Source organism: Pseudomassariella vexata (assembly GCF_002105095.1).
Source record: "Pseudomassariella vexata strain CBS 129021 chromosome Unknown BCR38scaffold_3, whole genome shotgun sequence".
Taxonomy (NCBI): domain Eukaryota; kingdom Fungi; phylum Ascomycota; class Sordariomycetes; order Amphisphaeriales; family Pseudomassariaceae; genus Pseudomassariella; species Pseudomassariella vexata.
In genome coordinates, this window is record NW_024467958.1 from 2456641 (window position 1) to 2473940 (window position 17300).

At 49.4% G+C, this 17300-nt stretch overlaps 5 protein-coding genes and 1 non-coding gene across 6 annotated transcripts; 2 read left to right on the top strand and 4 right to left on the bottom strand.

Annotated features, from left to right (window-relative positions):
* Positions 1-519: 519 nt before the first annotated feature.
* BCR38DRAFT_t101 lies at positions 520-622 on the bottom strand. The gene has a single exon. It is a non-coding gene; the product is annotated as a tRNA-Thr (tRNA).
* Positions 623-1134: 512 nt separating this feature from the next.
* On the bottom strand, positions 1135-1813 carry BCR38DRAFT_334627 (ubiquitin-conjugating enzyme/RWD-like protein; the record flags this gene model as incomplete). The annotated part of the gene is made up of 4 exons (XM_040855333.1): positions 1135-1385; positions 1458-1481; positions 1545-1705; positions 1779-1813. The coding sequence occupies 4 exons, from the start codon at positions 1811-1813 to the stop codon at positions 1135-1137; spliced, it is 471 nt and encodes a 156-aa protein (XP_040719137.1).
* A 3696-nt stretch (positions 1814-5509) lies between these two features.
* On the bottom strand, positions 5510-6165 carry BCR38DRAFT_406736 (uncharacterized protein; the record flags this gene model as incomplete). Its single annotated transcript, XM_040858083.1, has 3 exons — positions 5510-5547; positions 5698-5941; positions 5977-6165. The coding sequence occupies 3 exons, from the start codon at positions 6163-6165 to the stop codon at positions 5510-5512; spliced, it is 471 nt and encodes a 156-aa protein (XP_040719138.1).
* Positions 6166-7444: 1279 nt separating this feature from the next.
* Positions 7445-8300, bottom strand: BCR38DRAFT_455697 (kinase-like domain-containing protein; the record flags this gene model as incomplete). The annotated part of the gene is made up of 3 exons (XM_040861828.1): positions 7445-7752; positions 7811-8102; positions 8175-8300. 3 exons carry the CDS (start codon positions 8298-8300, stop codon positions 7445-7447), a joined length of 726 nt encoding a protein of 241 aa, XP_040719139.1.
* Positions 8301-9602: 1302 nt separating this feature from the next.
* Positions 9603-12094, top strand: BCR38DRAFT_508061 (uncharacterized protein; the record flags this gene model as incomplete). Its single annotated transcript, XM_040864966.1, has 1 exon — positions 9603-12094. Exon 1 carries the CDS (start codon positions 9635-9637, stop codon positions 12092-12094), a length of 2460 nt encoding a protein of 819 aa, XP_040719140.1. The 5' UTR covers positions 9603-9634.
* A 3015-nt stretch (positions 12095-15109) lies between these two features.
* On the top strand, positions 15110-16905 carry BCR38DRAFT_386718 (S-adenosyl-L-methionine-dependent methyltransferase). Its single transcript, XM_040857488.1, has 5 exons — positions 15110-15463; positions 15533-15674; positions 15740-16120; positions 16231-16459; positions 16519-16905. The coding sequence occupies exons 1-5, from the start codon at positions 15230-15232 to the stop codon at positions 16553-16555; spliced, it is 1023 nt and encodes a 340-aa protein (XP_040719141.1). The 5' UTR covers positions 15110-15229; the 3' UTR covers positions 16556-16905.
* The last annotated feature ends 395 nt before the right edge of the window (positions 16906-17300 follow it).

The following is a 17300-nucleotide window of genomic DNA, read 5'->3' on the forward strand; positions in this document are numbered from 1 at the left end:
GCGGGCGTTAAGCCGCGTCGGGCGGTTATACAGGTAAACTTGTAGCCAAACGACTACTAAACCTCCTGTCCCTCCCTAAGTCTGTGCTCGTCCTCAGGGGTGGAATGCTGCTGATGTGCAGAAGATGCTCGACTATTTTTTGTCGCGACAAGTCGTAGTATCTGCTAATTGGGGTTCTCGTCGAGCGTATACATCTCACCCATACGCTCAAGTGGATAGACCGTAACGTGGTCTAGACGCTCGCAAGAATCGCGGCGAGAAGGCGTGCTGCGCGCCTTCTATCGTGAGGGACGGGTTCGCCGACGAGCGTTATCGGATAGGCGAGGTCCGATAAGGGGTCGGATTAACGATTCGAATTCTGGACCGGCTGTCGAGTTATATTCCGCCGACGTAGTGCTTGACGGTCGACTGGCTAGGATGCTCGTAATCCTAAACTGCACCAATCGCCCTATGATCGCTAGGTAGGCGAAGTCAACAAGGTGGGCAGCGCGCCGTAAGGGTTGACTAAACGCCCTTGTGTGTCAGCTGCGGGATTCGAACCCGCGACTCGTCACCGACCCAAATGGGCGAGGCTCAAATCGGGACTTATCTACCAGCGAAGTGACCAACTACACCAGCCGACGCCGTAAAGTAAAACAGCTTGGAACGTTTGTCTCAACCACGTAAAATTAACTGAATCCAACATGGCATTTGGTTTTGCCAACTGACCGTGGTGCCTTGATCAAATGCGTAAAATGGCGAATTAATGGCGCTCTCATTTGCGTGTGTACACAAGGTAGAATGCCACACGCGTCTATGATGTCTCGCATGCTCAGCGCTGGGGAAGAGCGGCGGAAATGCCCGATTTACCACCAACGTCGGAACGGATTTCAGCTGTGTTAGCCGCTGGTGAAGCTTCTCCAGGGTCAAATAGTCCATTGTGCGTGCTCTAGGAGCTACTAAGGCAGATCGGGTGAATTATAACATGGGAAATGTCATGGGATTGCACTCAAGATCTATGCCAGACTCAGTTCATGAGCCTAACGAGACTATGACCTGCATAATCCTTGCTGTCCATAGCAGAGTATAAAAAAAGCAACGCGCTTGTGGTATTGTAGTCCTGAACGCCCCTTACATACCTTGTCAATCTCTCTATCACGGCTGATTCTCTCTGACCACTCGTCGAACCCTTCGCTCATACTCCACCCGGTCTTTCTTAAAGAGATTATATGCCTCAGCTTGTGCGGGGGACTCGGGGTTGGGGTTGTCGAGAAGATCCTGCACACCCAGTACAATCTGCTTGACCGTGATCGCTGGCTTCCAGCCTTCTTCCTCGTTCAAGATCGACAGGCAGACTGTACCGGAGGGATACACATTCGGATGGAATAACGGCGGGGTGAACTTGCCTGGCGCGTCAAATTCTTATCAGTCTTGTGACCATCATGCAGCGAGCTGGTGCGGGTTGGAGTGATACTTACACTTGGGGGGCTTCGTGGGGTACTCTGACGTGAGCGATTATTAGCATCTAGTTTGGTCGCAGGGCAGTTCCACAAGCCACAGCTTACCATCAGGAAAACTCATCGTCATCTTGAACATGCCACCCTCCCAGATCGTCTTTTCCTTGCCAGGAATACCGCACTCCCAAGTCTTCAGGTCCATGACACCATTCTTGTCCTTGACAGGTCGAGCCCAGAATCCGAAAGGGTGATCTTTTCGCCATTGCTTTCTGTATGCATGGCATAGTCAGTAGGTGGCTCGAGTCTGGAAAAAATCGGGTTCTCGACGTGGGCGGGGCATACCTCTCCTCGCCGAGGCGCATCTGGCACAGCGCCATTTTGGGTCGCAAAAGTGAGTCGCTTCGTGGAATGGGCAGACAGGAAGATATTTCGATCAAGACGTTGCGGATGCGCGGGATGCTTCAGACCAGGCTTGGGTTGAAAGTGGATGGTAGATGAAGGTGGAGGGATGAGAAGCAGCGAATTGGGTACAGGGTGGAGTCCTGAGTCGAATTTTAGAAGATTGAGGCAGGGCGCAGGGTAGACAATGGGAGATGGAGAAAAGCTGGCAACTTAAGGGAAATGATGAGATTTGGCCGAGGTTTATTTTGGTGAAAGGGGCAACAAGTGCCCAGCAAGTTGTGAATCGCTGAGGCCGGTTTGACAATACTGGTGATAACAGTAAGGTTGCGCAACAGGGTTGAGAATGAAATGGACCTGAAGTGGTCCGTGTCACCTTGTTCCAGGCGGCGGCGGGCACAGCGGCTGACAGCGGGTCACATTTGAGGCTCTTAGTGATCAGCATTAGAGTCTATGCCCCAAATGGAAGGTGGTTAGGAGTGAGTTGGTGGTTAAAACAGAGACACAGTGCAGTTTCCTTAACGTCAATACTTCAAACTGTGCATAAACTGTGCACAAACTCCTCTATTTGTAAGCAATCTAAGTATGAGTAGAAATATATATTATTTTATTATTAAATACGCCGTAGGCTCGAAGCCCCCGGTACCTCTACTAGTACTCCCGTATGTCAAACCGTGCCCTAATGGCTGGACTAAATACATACGCTGCGTCGTCGGTTCGCCCTATTGGCGACTGCGTTACGTCCACTACCATACTACGTTGGTTCTCAACCTACCAACAAAGTCCCCCCTGAGAAGATCGATGCTATCTGGGCCTTGAAGCTGTCCGACCCGTCCCTAGCAGCCACCTTACAATAGCCCCACTAACTACTGGTTCTCCTGTTGCCGTTGCGAGGTCTCTGCGAGAGTATAGTGGCCGTGGTGCGATGGCGGCCCGTAATCGTTCCCTCGGTCCTTCCAACAGCCCGCAAAAGAGGATTACGTGCTCTGCCGTCTCAGGGGCGTCGCCACAGCGGCATAGCGGCGAGTACACGCCAAAAGCCCCTGTCTTGAATAAGAAGGCTGCTAGTCCTATTTTTTCCGTCCTGATCTGGCACAGCGTAGACGCCTCCAGTCGGTTCAGGCCGAAATACTTGCCCCCTTTCGGTATCTGCATCGAAGGGCCCTCCGGTTCCTCAGCGATAGCGCGTCGCTGGCGATCGTGATGCTCTGCTCCGGTGAGCCATCTCTTCCTCCAGTGGCCGAGGAGGGCAGCCGGGACCTCCTTTTCCTCACTCATCCACTCGGAGCCCCGGGCCTCCTTCTCCATAGTGTACCCTGCCGGTCGGAGTAGCTGCGACGCCTGCTTCCTCGTCGCCGGCCTATCCTGCCGGAGTATATGTGACGCTTTAGCGCTCGCGCTGCGAAGCAGATTTCTCTTCCCGCTAAGTCGTAGCCGTTCTTCAAACTTAGCAGCCCGGGCACTAAGATAGAGGTCTAGTGGCGGGATTGCTGCTTCTGCTTCCAGGTGGCGAACCGGCGTCGCTTTGTGGGCGCCACAGACTACCCGGAGGCACTCGTTCTGTATCCCCATCAGGCTCTTAGCTGGCCCTGCCGGTTCCTCACTTATAGTATGCCACGCAGTCGCCCCGAAGGCGATCGCGCTACGGATAACCACCGTATATAACAGCCTCGCCTGTATAAGATCGCAGCCCCACGACATATTGACTAGCTTTGTCAGGGCTAGCTTTTGAGTTGCCATTTTTGTTTTAACACGCTCAACATGGGCGTGCCACGTCAGTTTGCGGTCGAACCAGACTCCTAGGAACCTGGCTGAGACTACCGGCGACACTGTGGCGTCCCCAAGGCGAATACTTTGCGGCAAGGGCTCTCGGGCCCTAGTAAAGTGCATTAGCTCACTCGTCAGGAGCGAACTCCATCCCGTGCCTCACTGCCCACCGCTGACGCGTAGCCCATGCGCTCTCCAACCGGCGGCAGGTCGTGTCTGGATCGGTGCCGACGCTTAGCAGGTTCGTGTCGTCCGCGAACCCGACTACTAAAAGTAGTGGATGCTGCTCCGCTAGCTCCTCGTACAGCGTTGAAATGTATAATATAAACAGTATCGGGGATAGCGGTGACCCCTGGGGGACGCCAGCTCGTAGGGGGATTGGCTCTGACTCCTTGCCATCGAACCGGAGGCGTACCGTCCTATCCTCCACGAAGCTGCGTACCCACTCCTGAACCCACTCCGGGTAGCCTTTCCGGGCTAATATGGAAATCAGCCGTCTGTAATTGACCGTATCGAATGCCCCCTTGATGTCTAGCTGTAGCAGCGAGGCAATGCCCCCGCGTCTCCACGCCGTATAGACCACGTCCTCAACTATACGTATTGCCAGTTCGGTGGACCTCCCAGCGCGGTTACCCATTTGGCCGTTTGGTAGTAGGCCGGCCGCCTCAGCTACTTTGGTGATACGCTGACTCATCGCCGTCTCTATTACCTTTCCTACCGTGCTAAGCAGGGCAATGGGGCGCCAGCCGCCAGGGGTCTGCTTCTGAGCTGTCGTTTTATTAGGCTTAGGGATAACAACCACCCTCGCTGAGCGGAAGCGCTCCGGGTAGTACCCCAGCCTAAAGCTAGCTGTTGCCAGATCCGCTAGGATCTCCCATAGGGGTTCACCGCAGGCCTTTAGCAGGCCAGTGGGGATCAGGTCGTCGCCGGGAGCCTTCCGAGCAGCCGTTCCTTTGATGATAGACTCGATATCCATTGTGGTCACCTCCCTAGGGACGTTCAGCTCTGGTCTCGTCTGTAATAGGCCGCGATCGAGGTCCGATAGATCTATACACGGGTCTGGGAAGAACCTCTCAGCTAGTAATTTTGCCTTCTCATCATGTGTACGTGCCGTAAGCGTGTCGCCGGCGTCCCTCCGGAGATCTGGCAAGCCGTGGGCCTCAGGGGGGGCCCAGCTCCGTAGCCTAGCCCACCTCTGCAGTGCCCACAGGCTTTTGTGATCCTTCGCCGTCCCCTCGAGCTTCTCGTGCCAGCTACGCGTCTGCGCTTCGCTGATTTCGAGCCGTTGTTTTTGGCCGGCTCTTGTATATTCGTCCCAGTTGGTCTGCGACCTTGCCTGGAGGTAGTCCCGCCGTCGTCTCTTCGTCTCAGCGCAAGCCTTGCTAACCTGCGGGCACCACCACGGGACCCCAGCGCCTCGGCCAACGGTGCGTCTCGGGACCGCCACGTCGGCGATCTCTTGGAGGTTCCGGATAACCCAGTCAACAGCCTGGTCCAACTCCGTTATCGTCTCAACCGGCAAATAATTCATAAATCTCTGGCTGAAATATATAACAAGATATGTCTAACAGAATTGAATAAGTAGTAATATAAATCCTATCTGTATCGATGAGGTGGTATTATTTTCAACTGTATTCCATAACTTTTATGACTTGTACACAGTACCTTATCGGACAGTAGCTGAAATAACAGGATACCAGGGAAGAGTTAAACACCCGACATAGAAAGTACCTGTTTAGGTATACTTCAATACCAGCCTATTGCTACTGCTGACTTCAAACATTGATACAATATATGCTTGGCGTCACTTCCAGTACTTGGTTCTGTTTGAAATGGAGGAATGAATGACGTGATCATACAGCCTGTCCAATAGGCTATTCAATGAATTCTAACAACTGTTGAAGCCTTCAGGCCCATTGCGAAGGTTTGGCCCCATAATCATAACCTTGAAAAACATAGTAGTGGTAACGGTGAGCAGGTGTATATATTATCTCAAATTCGATGCTACCACAGCCCTCTAATGGTTTTCGTCCCTTGCCGCATTGTGTCCTAGGCACTTTGTTTAAATTTGGGGGGTCTTTACAACGGTATTTACCACGCACACTTTCAAAGAGCGGTTGAATTGTTGGGATGCTGACAAACATTATAGCGAGATTTGGCTTCTGGCATGTATAGAAGATATTGTCCTGCTCAATCCTTGTGATATCAGACCATCTTATGCGACACAAGGCAAATATTCGTAAAACCCCAACAACAGTGACTCTATTCCAGTCAGCTATTAGCATATTTGCCCAGAAAAAAACACGTAAAGCAGCATACGCATAAACAGTGCCATAAAACTAATCATAGTCATCGTCCCCATCTTCAAACTCACGAGCGGCATCGGCAACGCAAGCACCCAGAAGTCGGCCAGAAGACTAAAGAGTCCTACGACGAAGATGATAGTCATGCCATCACCGCATTCTTGATGCATGCGCTGCGGATCAAATGGCACCTGAGAATGGACAACATATGAAGATACTGAGGGGCATATCCACGAGACGCGTACAACGATGACGCACATAGTGATCTTGCTCGCCAGTGTCATGCAGTGGCTGTGCTTCAATACGTGAAGATAGAAACACAGGATGCTGGGATTGGTGGTGGTTAGGTAGAAGTTATATAGCTTGATGTGCGCTTTGAGCAGCTATATTTCTCTGTCAGCTCGTCTCAGCCTCTAACAATAAGGGGGAAGGGACTAGAACTAACTTTTCCCCAGAGTGACCAATCGATCGATATCGATCATGATTCTTCACTCCGGTATCGATCAACATCATATTCATCCGATCGGTACCGGTACAGATTACTAAGTAACCGGTATCGATCGGCATCGATCACATATAACCGGTCCGGTCAGATAGAGGTCGGATCGATCAATAGCGGTTGTACGGAGTTGTTTATTTTTAACGGTTTTGCGCCCAATTAGCTAATTCGCGTGAAACCTCACCATCCAATTCAACGTTTGATACCTTGTCAAGCAGATGGAGTGGCAACTCTGCCTGATAAACGCCTGCTAAACTTCATGACCTGATACATTGTGATGCCCCAATAACGTGGCGTTTTAGGCGAGATCTTCGTGCTGATACCATCTCTCCTACGCTGTTAAACTGGCGTTCTGTTTCTGCTTGCGCTGAAGGTATCGTAAGGAAGTCAACAGCCATATAAGACAGTTTGGTGAAACGTTTTGCGCCAATATCACGCCACCAAGCTACTGGGTCCTTTAAATATTGGTCCACGTTAACCACAGGTTCTGCCAGGTAGAGGACAAGCTCGTCTTGTTGTGATTCTTCCTGCCTAATCGGCACCGGCTTGGTGTTTCTGCCCTTTCCTTTCCTTCTCTTTGCTATTGGCTGTGTATCTTATGTACTTTGCGAATCAAGGACCTCGGAGTCGGCGTCGCTCATATAAAAACGCTTGCGGCGTTGAAGCATCGTAAGGACTGGCTGGTTCTCAGCTTCAGCTAAAGGGTTGGTCTCAGGAAGGGGCCTAGACGAGGGTCAGTTAGAGATGAACAGTTATCTAGATATTATACTTACCTATTTTTATAGTCACCCTCCCAAGGCTTCCTCAACCTAGCCATATAATGCTCACGCCAACTCAGCTATTCACTTTTCCTACCTAAAACAACGCCTAACCGTATTAGGTTAGATAAAACCAGGGTCAACAACAAGGGTCACGATGCCCTCAGAATCCTCCATATAACCGGTCCGGTCAGATCGAACGATCGATACCGGTGGCAGTTTGCGCCACCGGTATCGATCTAATGAACAAAATGTGCTACCGATCGGTATCCGATCGATTGGTTACTCTGAGCCCAATTGTTTCCAGTCGATTATCGCTACAATCTTAGACGGGCATTCAGTGTCCACCATAATGTTGCTAGGATGAAGGTCGCTATGCGTGAAAGTTATCGCGACGTCGTCTGGAAGTAAGCATCGATACGGATCTGGGATGTCCTCCGGTTTCACTCTTGGCCAATGCTGTTCCTTACCCTGTCGAATCATGACAGAGAGCCAATTATGAAAGCCATGAACCGATGCAAAGGGTCCTCCGGGGGGTGTGGAGTTCTTGGGTATTGAGATGTCGTGATACGGGCCCCCGCCGACGTTACCTGGGAATTATCAGCACGAAGTTATCAGCAGGAAAGTACCGTACGCTTCCGGAATTACCGAGAAATGTGTTTTGAGGATCCGGCCTCAGGGTGCGAAGCTCTGCGTGCATGGACTGCAGGGTTCCCCACAGCTTGGGCTTCTCTTCTGAATTCATTGAATCCCATCGCTGCCCAACAGTATCACCATGGATTAACTCCATGTAGAGAAGGACGTAGCCACCCTCCTCCGACCACCCGTAGATCTCGGGAACGGGTAGTTCGGGGAGATAATGGCGGAGAGCCCATAGGCATTGGCCTTCGGAAATCGACACGGTTCCATTGCGCCCGCATTTGATAACAAGCCCAAGAGACTTAAAGTAGGTAGGAGGCAAGCCAGGCTAGTCACGACATGATGGATTCTGTATGGCGCTCTCCGCAAGCACCTCAGCCAGAGTCGGTAGTGATAGCTGCGAATTATTTCGAGAAAAGAAGGAAGATTCCGGAAAGGTGACTGAGGAGCCAGAGGGGAGCTCAGAGAAAAGTACAGTTCGCTTAAGCGTCGATTCCATCTGGACTGACTTTAGGGGCATTGAGTGGAAGAAGAAATGTGGAGGGCATCTAATGCTAATGCTAACCTTGACATGGTTTGTAGGTCGTGTGGGTAAACATTGGGAAAAGGTCGTACCGGTCCAGTCACTTGGTGCCTAAAGCAATCCCACGGTCTATTCTACCGCGACCTCAGCTTGATAGTGAGCAGTCAGGTGCCCTTGGTACGCTCTGCGGGTATTCCTTCCTAGCTAAACGGGAGATAACCTGTTCGATATGCACCGACTCGTCCACATAGCAACAAGGTCATGGCTTATAAGGCAGAAACAGGAAGTGGACGCACTTGTAAATGCCCTACAACATATTGCGATGTCACTGGGGTGCCTGGTGGGCTGCCGCAGAACGTGGATAGGAGTAAGTTCAATTGGACTTGACTACAGCTGAGCTCAGGTTTGGAACAGAGCTGATGAGGTTGTAGATTTCGTAATTGGGAATAATGATGGAATACTGAGTTGCTTTAACACTCCGGGGGTTCGGGTCTGATGACTGCTGAAATCGTGGCGGTTGAGTCAGGTTAAGATACATATCACCGCTGGGTGTCGTTCCTGGGTTCGAAGGTACTCTAGCAACCTGATAATATTCATCAATAGAAATGATAACTAAGTCCTGCTATAATAGAGTCAAATGAAACAGACCGTTTGATTGGCAGGGTAAGTGCGCCTCTCTCAATTCAGAGACGGGCCGGATGTACTAGCATGTCGACAGGAGGATCAGTATCAGACTTTCACAGTCCATCAAAGCAATTTCACGGAATTCTTCATGTCGAAATACTGTCAATCTTTGGAAGACGCCATGTCGAAGGGTCTGTGTTGATAGGGAAGGTTGGGAAAGTTGTAGGCCACATGTGTTGCATTTTTGGGAAGTCGGAACCCATTTAGGCAGCGAACGGGGCCTTCCTTGCAATGTGAGTAGTAGCCAGAGGTCTTCTGTATCAATGTATCACGTGCAGGATCTTGGATCCGGGTATGGAACACGCGTCAAAGCTTGTCAATAACAGTAGTTGCTCTCTGTAGATCGAGATCCTACCTTACATTGGGATTGCGAGGAGCGGCATCACATATCAATATCCTTCACATCCTAACCTACCACCCATGCTACGCCTCTCTATTTAAAAATTTTACGCTACGGATAAATTTAAACATTTAAAGACATTAGCAGTATTGGCTGAGGTACTTGCCTCCAGTGCGGGAAAATTAAGCCCCGAAAAATTCCCTCCAGTTGCAATTTTCACCCAGCATTGCATCCTTCCCTTCAAACCTAGATATCCATTTTCAGCATAATTTATACACGAGACACAATGAATTGGACCGAGGGTAACCTGGCTCGCCATTCACATGGCAGAGCCAAAAACGGGGTCCTAATGCGCCAGAAACAGCATTTTGCAAAGGCGCGCAACAACCTACTGAGTGGCATCAAGCGCAGCCCGATCATGACATCATCCTTCAACATAGAGTTATCAAGACGACCTGAGAAGTCCCGAAAATCTGCAGGTTCTCAGTGCAATAGCCATTCTTGGTGGATACACTCACCCGAACGAGAGCAACGGCAGGCAGCAAGTACGAAAGCACAACCTCGTCTTGAGGATCAACAACATCACCGATCAAGAGGTGAACTTCCAACCCAAAACGAGATTTTAGGCAAAAAAAGGAAGACACCAGCGGTAGATACGCCCAGTAGGATCGACATCGACGTGAAAAGGCGGAAGCTCCTCAGCAAGCCAGATTGGGCTGGCTTGACCATGCCGCAACCAGTTGATATGCTCTTCTCGAAACCACCACAGGAGGCGAATAATAGGCGATGGGGAAAGGTTGACCAGTCGCGTTTAAGAAAAACTAGAGGAAATCGCCACTTCACGGCTGATATCCGAGCAGAAGTGTTCTCCCCTGTGCAACACAGTTCGAAATCCAGGGCCCGACAGCCGAAGCAGTCTCCTATCAAGATTCAGATTGAAAGACAGGAGACCTATGGCAGTAGCACAAGTTCCAATACGCAAATGACGCGCAGGAGATTCAGCTTGGTTCCCCCCATGAATAGGTCACCTTCGCGCCATGACATAAGAAGACGGGGTGAGCCAATTCAGAAGAAGGCTGCACAAGCGAAGGTACCACACCAGAGAAGTCGACGGTACGGTTCTATTTCGGGTTCCTGCTCGAGTTCGGAATATGACCCACAGTTTTCTGGAGCTGATGTTCCGGCTCACGTTGTTTACTCATCGTCTGAGATCCATGAACCTTCCCCACGTCGACTGGAGGACTATATGGTGCTTCGATGGTCCCCGTCCAGGTCGGGTAGCACGAACAGTCTCCAAGCCCAAGTCGGTCGCGGGCCACCGCAGCCTTCAGCCTCTCCAATTGTCGAAAACAATAAGTGGCTAGCTTTGTTATCTTCCTCGGATAACGGAATCAGCCCATTGATGAGAGGTTCTTCTCTCTGTCGCAGCGACCTCCCACAACCCATAAGCCCCGGTTTAAGCACCATTGAGTATCATTTTGACATGGCGCCTATGGATGAGGATTTATATTCATCAAAAACGTCAGATGCTGCCCAGTTTTCAACCAGATCATCCAAGCAATGTGCTGAGGTCCAGTCAATGCCTTCAACTAAAAAAGGCCCTGACCATTCAATGATTGCGATGCATGGTTCAGTTTCTCCGGAACTTATATACCAGGATGGGTTGTCTTCAAGTCGGAAAGCTGATCCTAGCCCCGGTATGTTCGCGAATGATGACTCAGACTCTCTACGATCCTCACCGGAGCTACTTGAAGAGCCCTTCTCGGACCAGCATCAAACAGTGCTTAAAGGGTATGGCACTGTTCCGACTCAGATCAAAGCCGATGCTGCAAAACACTCGCAAGCCTTGGTTGAGTCAACTAAACACTGTATACAAGCTCATTCATTGGTTTCCAAGATGGATTGCCACAACATGGACTGGAATGTTTTGATTGGGATAACCAAGAGTCTGGAGCCCCCTATTGTGGTGAAATCCGCGACTCGAACTGCAAAGGATGTTAATGAGGCATGGATGAAATTCATTTTCGACATGGATAATGACGAGATGGAGGAAATCAAGTCGCAAGCTGTCCATCAAGCTGCGCAAGAACTCCGACCTTCAATGATTCCTGTAGTTGCCTCTCTCGAAGAATCTAGTGCCGAATCGGTCGAGTTCTCAATGACCACGGCTTCGGGCGGGACCTCCACTTGGTCGCCCGTGGAGCATTGCACTATGGGCACCGTCCGCACCTCATCAAGCCAACGTCTTGATGAAGATGATGACATGACTTATTTGGCCCCAAGCGCAAGCAACGCCGCTACACATGGCTCGGTGTCATCTTCAACAGTACCACAAAGGCAACGCTCTCGCGCGAAGACCATCTCTGCACCAGCTACTGAACAAGTCGAGGTGACAGTTGGGAGTGTCACCGACACGACTTCGTCCCCTGAAAGTACAAATAAGATGTCCATAGCAATTTCCTCTGATCCTGAAACAATCGACACGGGCGCAGCGACGGTGGCTAGCTCGGATGCAACAGACGATATCCACTCAGACTCTCGCATTACAATGCCTCAAACTTTTGATAGGAAACTAGAAGAACTTGGCAAAAAGCGAACGGGGATGCTACTACCGCCGGCAAAAATAAAATCAAGAGGCGATAGTGGCAGAGGACGTCGAAGGAAGAAGGCACTCGCTGGGAGGACCGCTATCAGCAGTTTGCCGAGTTTTGACGGGGATCTAATTGAAGATATTGTCGATGATTAGACATGGACTTGTAACAGCAACAAAGAAACAGCGTGGATCGGCTTTAGCTACTGGATTTACTAGCTTTGCAAAAGATGAAAATAACTTCAGTTTAAATCTTACAAAACATTATCATACCTGAAACGCTTGTGTGATAGGGCAAGGGCAAGGCAAATAACAAGTTATGTTCTGCCAATCCCCGCTCTCGTTGCTCGCAACATAGGTCACATCGCAATACCGCCTATCTGACTTTAATCTCTCGACCCTAAAATTTTCGAACAACGCGGTCCATGTCGAAAAGTTGGCCCTGACTTCAAAATTAACGGCCAAGCCGGGTGAGCCGCCCATGTTCTGGACAGAGAGCGGTGTGATGGTCAAGCGGTCGCCGTCGTTGGTGAGCTGCTGCGCTTCACATGGGAGTGCGGTGTTGCATTGCTAAGGAATAGTCAGACCCAGGCGGCCTCAATTGAAGTTGAGTCCTTCGAGCTTGTTCGGTTCTAAGCAGTTCTTAGTCTAAAACTCCCCACCTTCGGACGTCAGCCCGGATGCCAACGCCACTGTCACAGCTCATCAAACCAACTCGGAGCAAAACTACTCGCGGCAAACCACTCCTCTTAATATGAACTTTATGCAGGCCCAGATGAGAAAACAAGGAAACAAATAGGGTTCAAATCAGTCCACAAATAAGGGTGGGGTGAGGTATGTTTCCCATTGAATGGTAGTGCTGACAGAGCTACAAGGCATGCCTGTCAAGTAGGTCGAATGTAAGATTAGCATCTGCGTGAGGCAAGTTGGTGATCTGTGTTGGTATTCGAGTTATTTGGAAACAACTACATGTCGATACGACGAGGTGCGAATATGGGACATCAAGCCGCCTCACTACTCTGGCCGTACACAATCTATTCATTCGTCTCTCACTATATAAAAAGCTAATAGGGAAGACCGCCCATGTTCTTTATCCATGATCTTCTAGTTGGGCCCAGTGTTGCCTCCCACAATAATGTCTTGGTCGATCAATCCATCACATGACGTATTGAGCCTACATCGCTCCAGCGAGTGTTTGTATTCGCTACGCTTATACGTTGTCTGCACCGCATAAGTGGCCTGCATCGGACCACACAAGTCAAACACGTAACCGCAAAAGAGCAATTTGCGCCTCTCTGGACATACATAATCGAGGTCGAGGCCCATAATCAGAAGCCGTATTCCCAGTACTTAGTGGCCGACTTGTTTCTCAAACTTCTTCGTCATCACCAGCTTCTTCGACTTACAACATATAAATCAGCAAACCTAAGGATGAATTTCGACAGTCCGCCGGTCGAGTCCGCTTCTATGCTAGAGGTTTAGCCTGGGTAGAAGGCCGGGTCGGCTTATGGCGATTGCCAGTTAAATCATATCGAACATTACTAGGACCAGAAGCAACAAACCTAGTCCCGTTATATAAAGAAAAATACAGGTATGTTGAGATTCAGATTTCCTTGCAATGAACACCTGAGGTTGTTGTTAATGGTGTCATTAGCAATCCCCAGCCTGACGAGCCTTACACTTTGAAGGTGGGTGACATTCTTGAGCTCGATGAAACCGAGGGACTTTATTTGAGGGCGGGCGGTATTTCCCTGGCCCTAATTTGGTACAGCGTGAAGAAAGGGAAGCCGGTGGAGGCTGTTCAGGATCAAGATGGGGAGAACGGAGGGGGGTTCACGTCGTTGACTTGATGTACTGGCGGACTGTGACTGGGAAACGAAGACGGTGCAAAATCCATATTCCCCAGACTCCCCATGTTGGCTTTCTCACCGGAAACGAAGCCCATAAGACCCAAGAAATTTGGCAACAAATTCTGCATAAAGCCTGTGCTTAACGGCTCAGAGAAAACGAACCAATCTTGATTGTTCCAATCTATTCCCGTCGCTGCGTACTTGTATGCTGTCTCTGGTGTTGATCGAGCGGTCTTGTCTCTGTAAACAATTTAGCACTCTCCGGTGTATGTGTGTCGCCATGCCCCTCCATGACCGCAGTATTAACGGTGATGGTGATGGTAGTGGTCGCGACGATACCGTTTCGAGACAAAATCGATGAGCGCCAAATTGGCTGGGACGACCACATTGGAGATTGTGAATCCAGGCGGCGCAGCTCGCTATTTGTGATCCCTTCACATCAATCCAGCTTTGCGGATGACCATAAATCTGACAAATTACTTGACCGTTGGGACTTTGATGTTGGGCGTTGATATATCTAATTTGTAGAATGCTCCTGGTGTGATATCCCTGCACGCCACGGCGGGAAATATGTGGGATCCGCAAAGCTTCGCTGTCTTAGCTTGTCTGAGGCTCTCCTGGCTGCTTACTGTCGAACTTCCTCCTTCAATACAGCCCCTTTGCTAAAAATTACAATTAAACTTCCCCAAGTGGCAAGGCATCGCGGATAGGACATTCGAGGTTCGGTGGCCATTCAGGGGTCTTCGAGTTACTGTACATTGTTCTGATCAATAAAGAAATGTTGTTACTACTTGGGTTGAAGGTGACTTAAGTGTCGGGGTGCTTAATTTGCAATTGCTAGAGAGGAGGTCGCAATTCATGGACTTGCGATATGCTAGGCGTTGTATCAACTTATTACCGTAATTGCTATAAAGCTGCAGTATTATAACGAGTAATAGTCAATGAATAAACTCAAATGACATCCTTTTACAGCGGGATAAAATAGTATAAATATAATTATTCCGTCGTATCTGAATCTAATAATGCAAATGCTTGCTAATTTTTCTAATAACTATAGTATAACGATACGTTTAGTCTTATACCGACTTGGATACGTAAGTATGCATCTGTATCGCACTCAAGGGGATACGTTTGTTGCGATTCTCGCATACGCTCCTTGAATCAGCGTCGTCTAGATCTCTAAAATCTCTTACTTATTAGAAAAATGGATCGTGATTTTCATGTACGTACTCTCATTGGTCAGGCCAAGCGATGCCTCACACTGAAAAGAGCAGTTGTTTCCGCGCCCAAATCCCGACCCCTCTTCTGCCAAAGGGCTCACCACAACAGCAAGCCGCCATATCACTTTACTTGTTGGCAGCTAGAGACTTCCGCGTTACTGCACTGTGATATTAGCATCAAGTCGGCTTCTAGCCAGCATCAGCATAACGAACGTGCAGTTATGAATGATGACTCTCATGCCCCGTCCGGGCAGGACAACATGACTGGTGATGGAAATAGCTCCGAATGGACACTTACTTCTGAGAAGTTATTGCCTGAAGGGTTTCATATTCCACGAGAATTGATTCGTCAACCGTCTGGCCGCCCGGTCGTTGAGCCTGATTCGGTTTTGGGAGATTCCAGGAGAACATACCAGGCTTATAAGGAAGGGAAGTACATCATGCCAAACGATGAGGTAAGTCTGGGGAGCATCATGAGATCCAGGGTATGCTATGGGTGTTAAATATGATTTGTCATGATGCAGGCTGAACAGGAACGTTTGGACAAGCAACACTATGCATTTACGCTACTCATGGACGGCAAACTCTCGTGGGCTCCGTTGACGGAGCCTCCTGCACATGCTGTCGATATTGCAACAGGCACGGGAGTATGGGCATTGGAATTCGGTTGGTTTGCATGCGACGCGAGCATTTCTGACGTTGAAATTTTCTCATAGACTAACATGTCACAGCGAAACAATACCCCGAATCCATGTTAATAGGGACTGATTTGAGCAGGATACAACCGGATCCAGCCATACCTAACTGTTTCTTTGTCAAAGAAGACGTGGAGGATGATTGGGTATTTTCCCACTCTTTCGAATATATTCATGCGCGGTTCGTAAACACCTGTTTCGACAACCCAAAGATGGTCATCTCCCACGCCTTTAAGAATTTGAATCCGGGAGGGTGGATAGAGTATCAGGACACGGCGCCTCAATTTCTGTTCATGGATGGAAGCTTGGACGGCACCGCTCTCGGAAAGTGGTCGGATCTTTGCCGTCAGGGAATGGCAGCTATGGGAAAGGATGCACTGGTCTCTGCCAAGTACAAATTTTGGTTTAAGGAGGCGGGTTATAAGTGAATTCTCGTTCTCTGGATGGCGGCAACATGTGTTCGATGTTGCAATTTGGCAGACTTGGTAACCAGTCAACCAGATATGATAGACGCTGATACTTTCCAGTCGTGAACGTCACAGAGAAGAAAATCCCATGGCCTTGTAATGGCTGGCCGGCGGACCCAAGGTTTCAACAAGTGGGCAAACACCAACTGCAAAACATTTTGGATGGAATTCGCGGCGTTGCGTGGGAAATGTTGAAAGCTGCCGGCATGACCCCATCCGAGATCGAGTCGTTTATCGAACAGGTCAAGGAAGAAGCGCAAGATAAGAATACGCGATTCTTCATGCCGGTGTAAGTTTATAACTTCATTCCATTTGGGTCCTGATTTAAGCTGACGTGTGACTTCAAAGCTACGTCGTGTATGGACAGAAGCCGCTGGTGACTTAGGATCGAGTTGAGACGTTTTGTTAGATGACGTGGAAATGGAACTAGATACTTGGTGCTTTGGGACTTGTGGGGTCATTTTCTACTTACTAGCTTGGAACCAGTTCTCTCGGCTGGGTGGAAGGAGGAACTGCCTGCCCAGACGGAGAAATGATCTCCTTACATTGCCATACCATAGTATCCCAGTTATAAGGTGCATCTGGAGTGTGGCGAAACAACGACCCCTCCTATTTCGGACACCCGGTCACACATAGGAGCTGTACGCACATGTTGAACCTTCAAGGCTACTACACCAAGACTGCCAGTCTTGGAAGAACACATGGTCACGTACCGTAATTTATAGACCAATATGATCACCACCCTGGCATCTTTCATTCCTGTCTATATAAGGCCCTTATAGCCGCTATTCACTTCTTACAGGACTCTCCAGAGATCATATCTTCAATATAAGACCATTTGCCTATTGATACATGACCCCATGGGGGGTTGCCCTATAGCTAGAGATAAGATAGATACGAGCTATAAAAGAGCTCTGCCAGGCCAGAATAGCTGACCTGGCCATCCTTTCCCAATACAACAATTCACACCCCATATGCACTCGCATCACCTATAGTCTAATAGTTATAGCCGAATCTACTAAATACACGAGTCTAACCATCTAATTTATACACGAATTAGTAAACTATTTTCTTCTAAAAGGGGATGGGCTTAGGAAAGTGTTCCCCGACCTTTAAACAAATATTAAGAG

Coding starts and splice junctions, on each gene's coding strand:
- BCR38DRAFT_386718 (XM_040857488.1), top strand. CDS start 15,230: ATGAATGATGACTCTCATGCCCCGTCCGGGCAGGACAACATGACTGGT. Junction 16,121..16,230: donor ATTTTGGTTTAAGGAGGCGG/GTTATAAGTGAA, acceptor GATACTTTCCAG/TCGTGAACGTCACAGAGAAG. Junction 16,460..16,518: donor ACGCGATTCTTCATGCCGGT/GTAAGTTTATAA, acceptor GTGACTTCAAAG/CTACGTCGTGTATGGACAGA.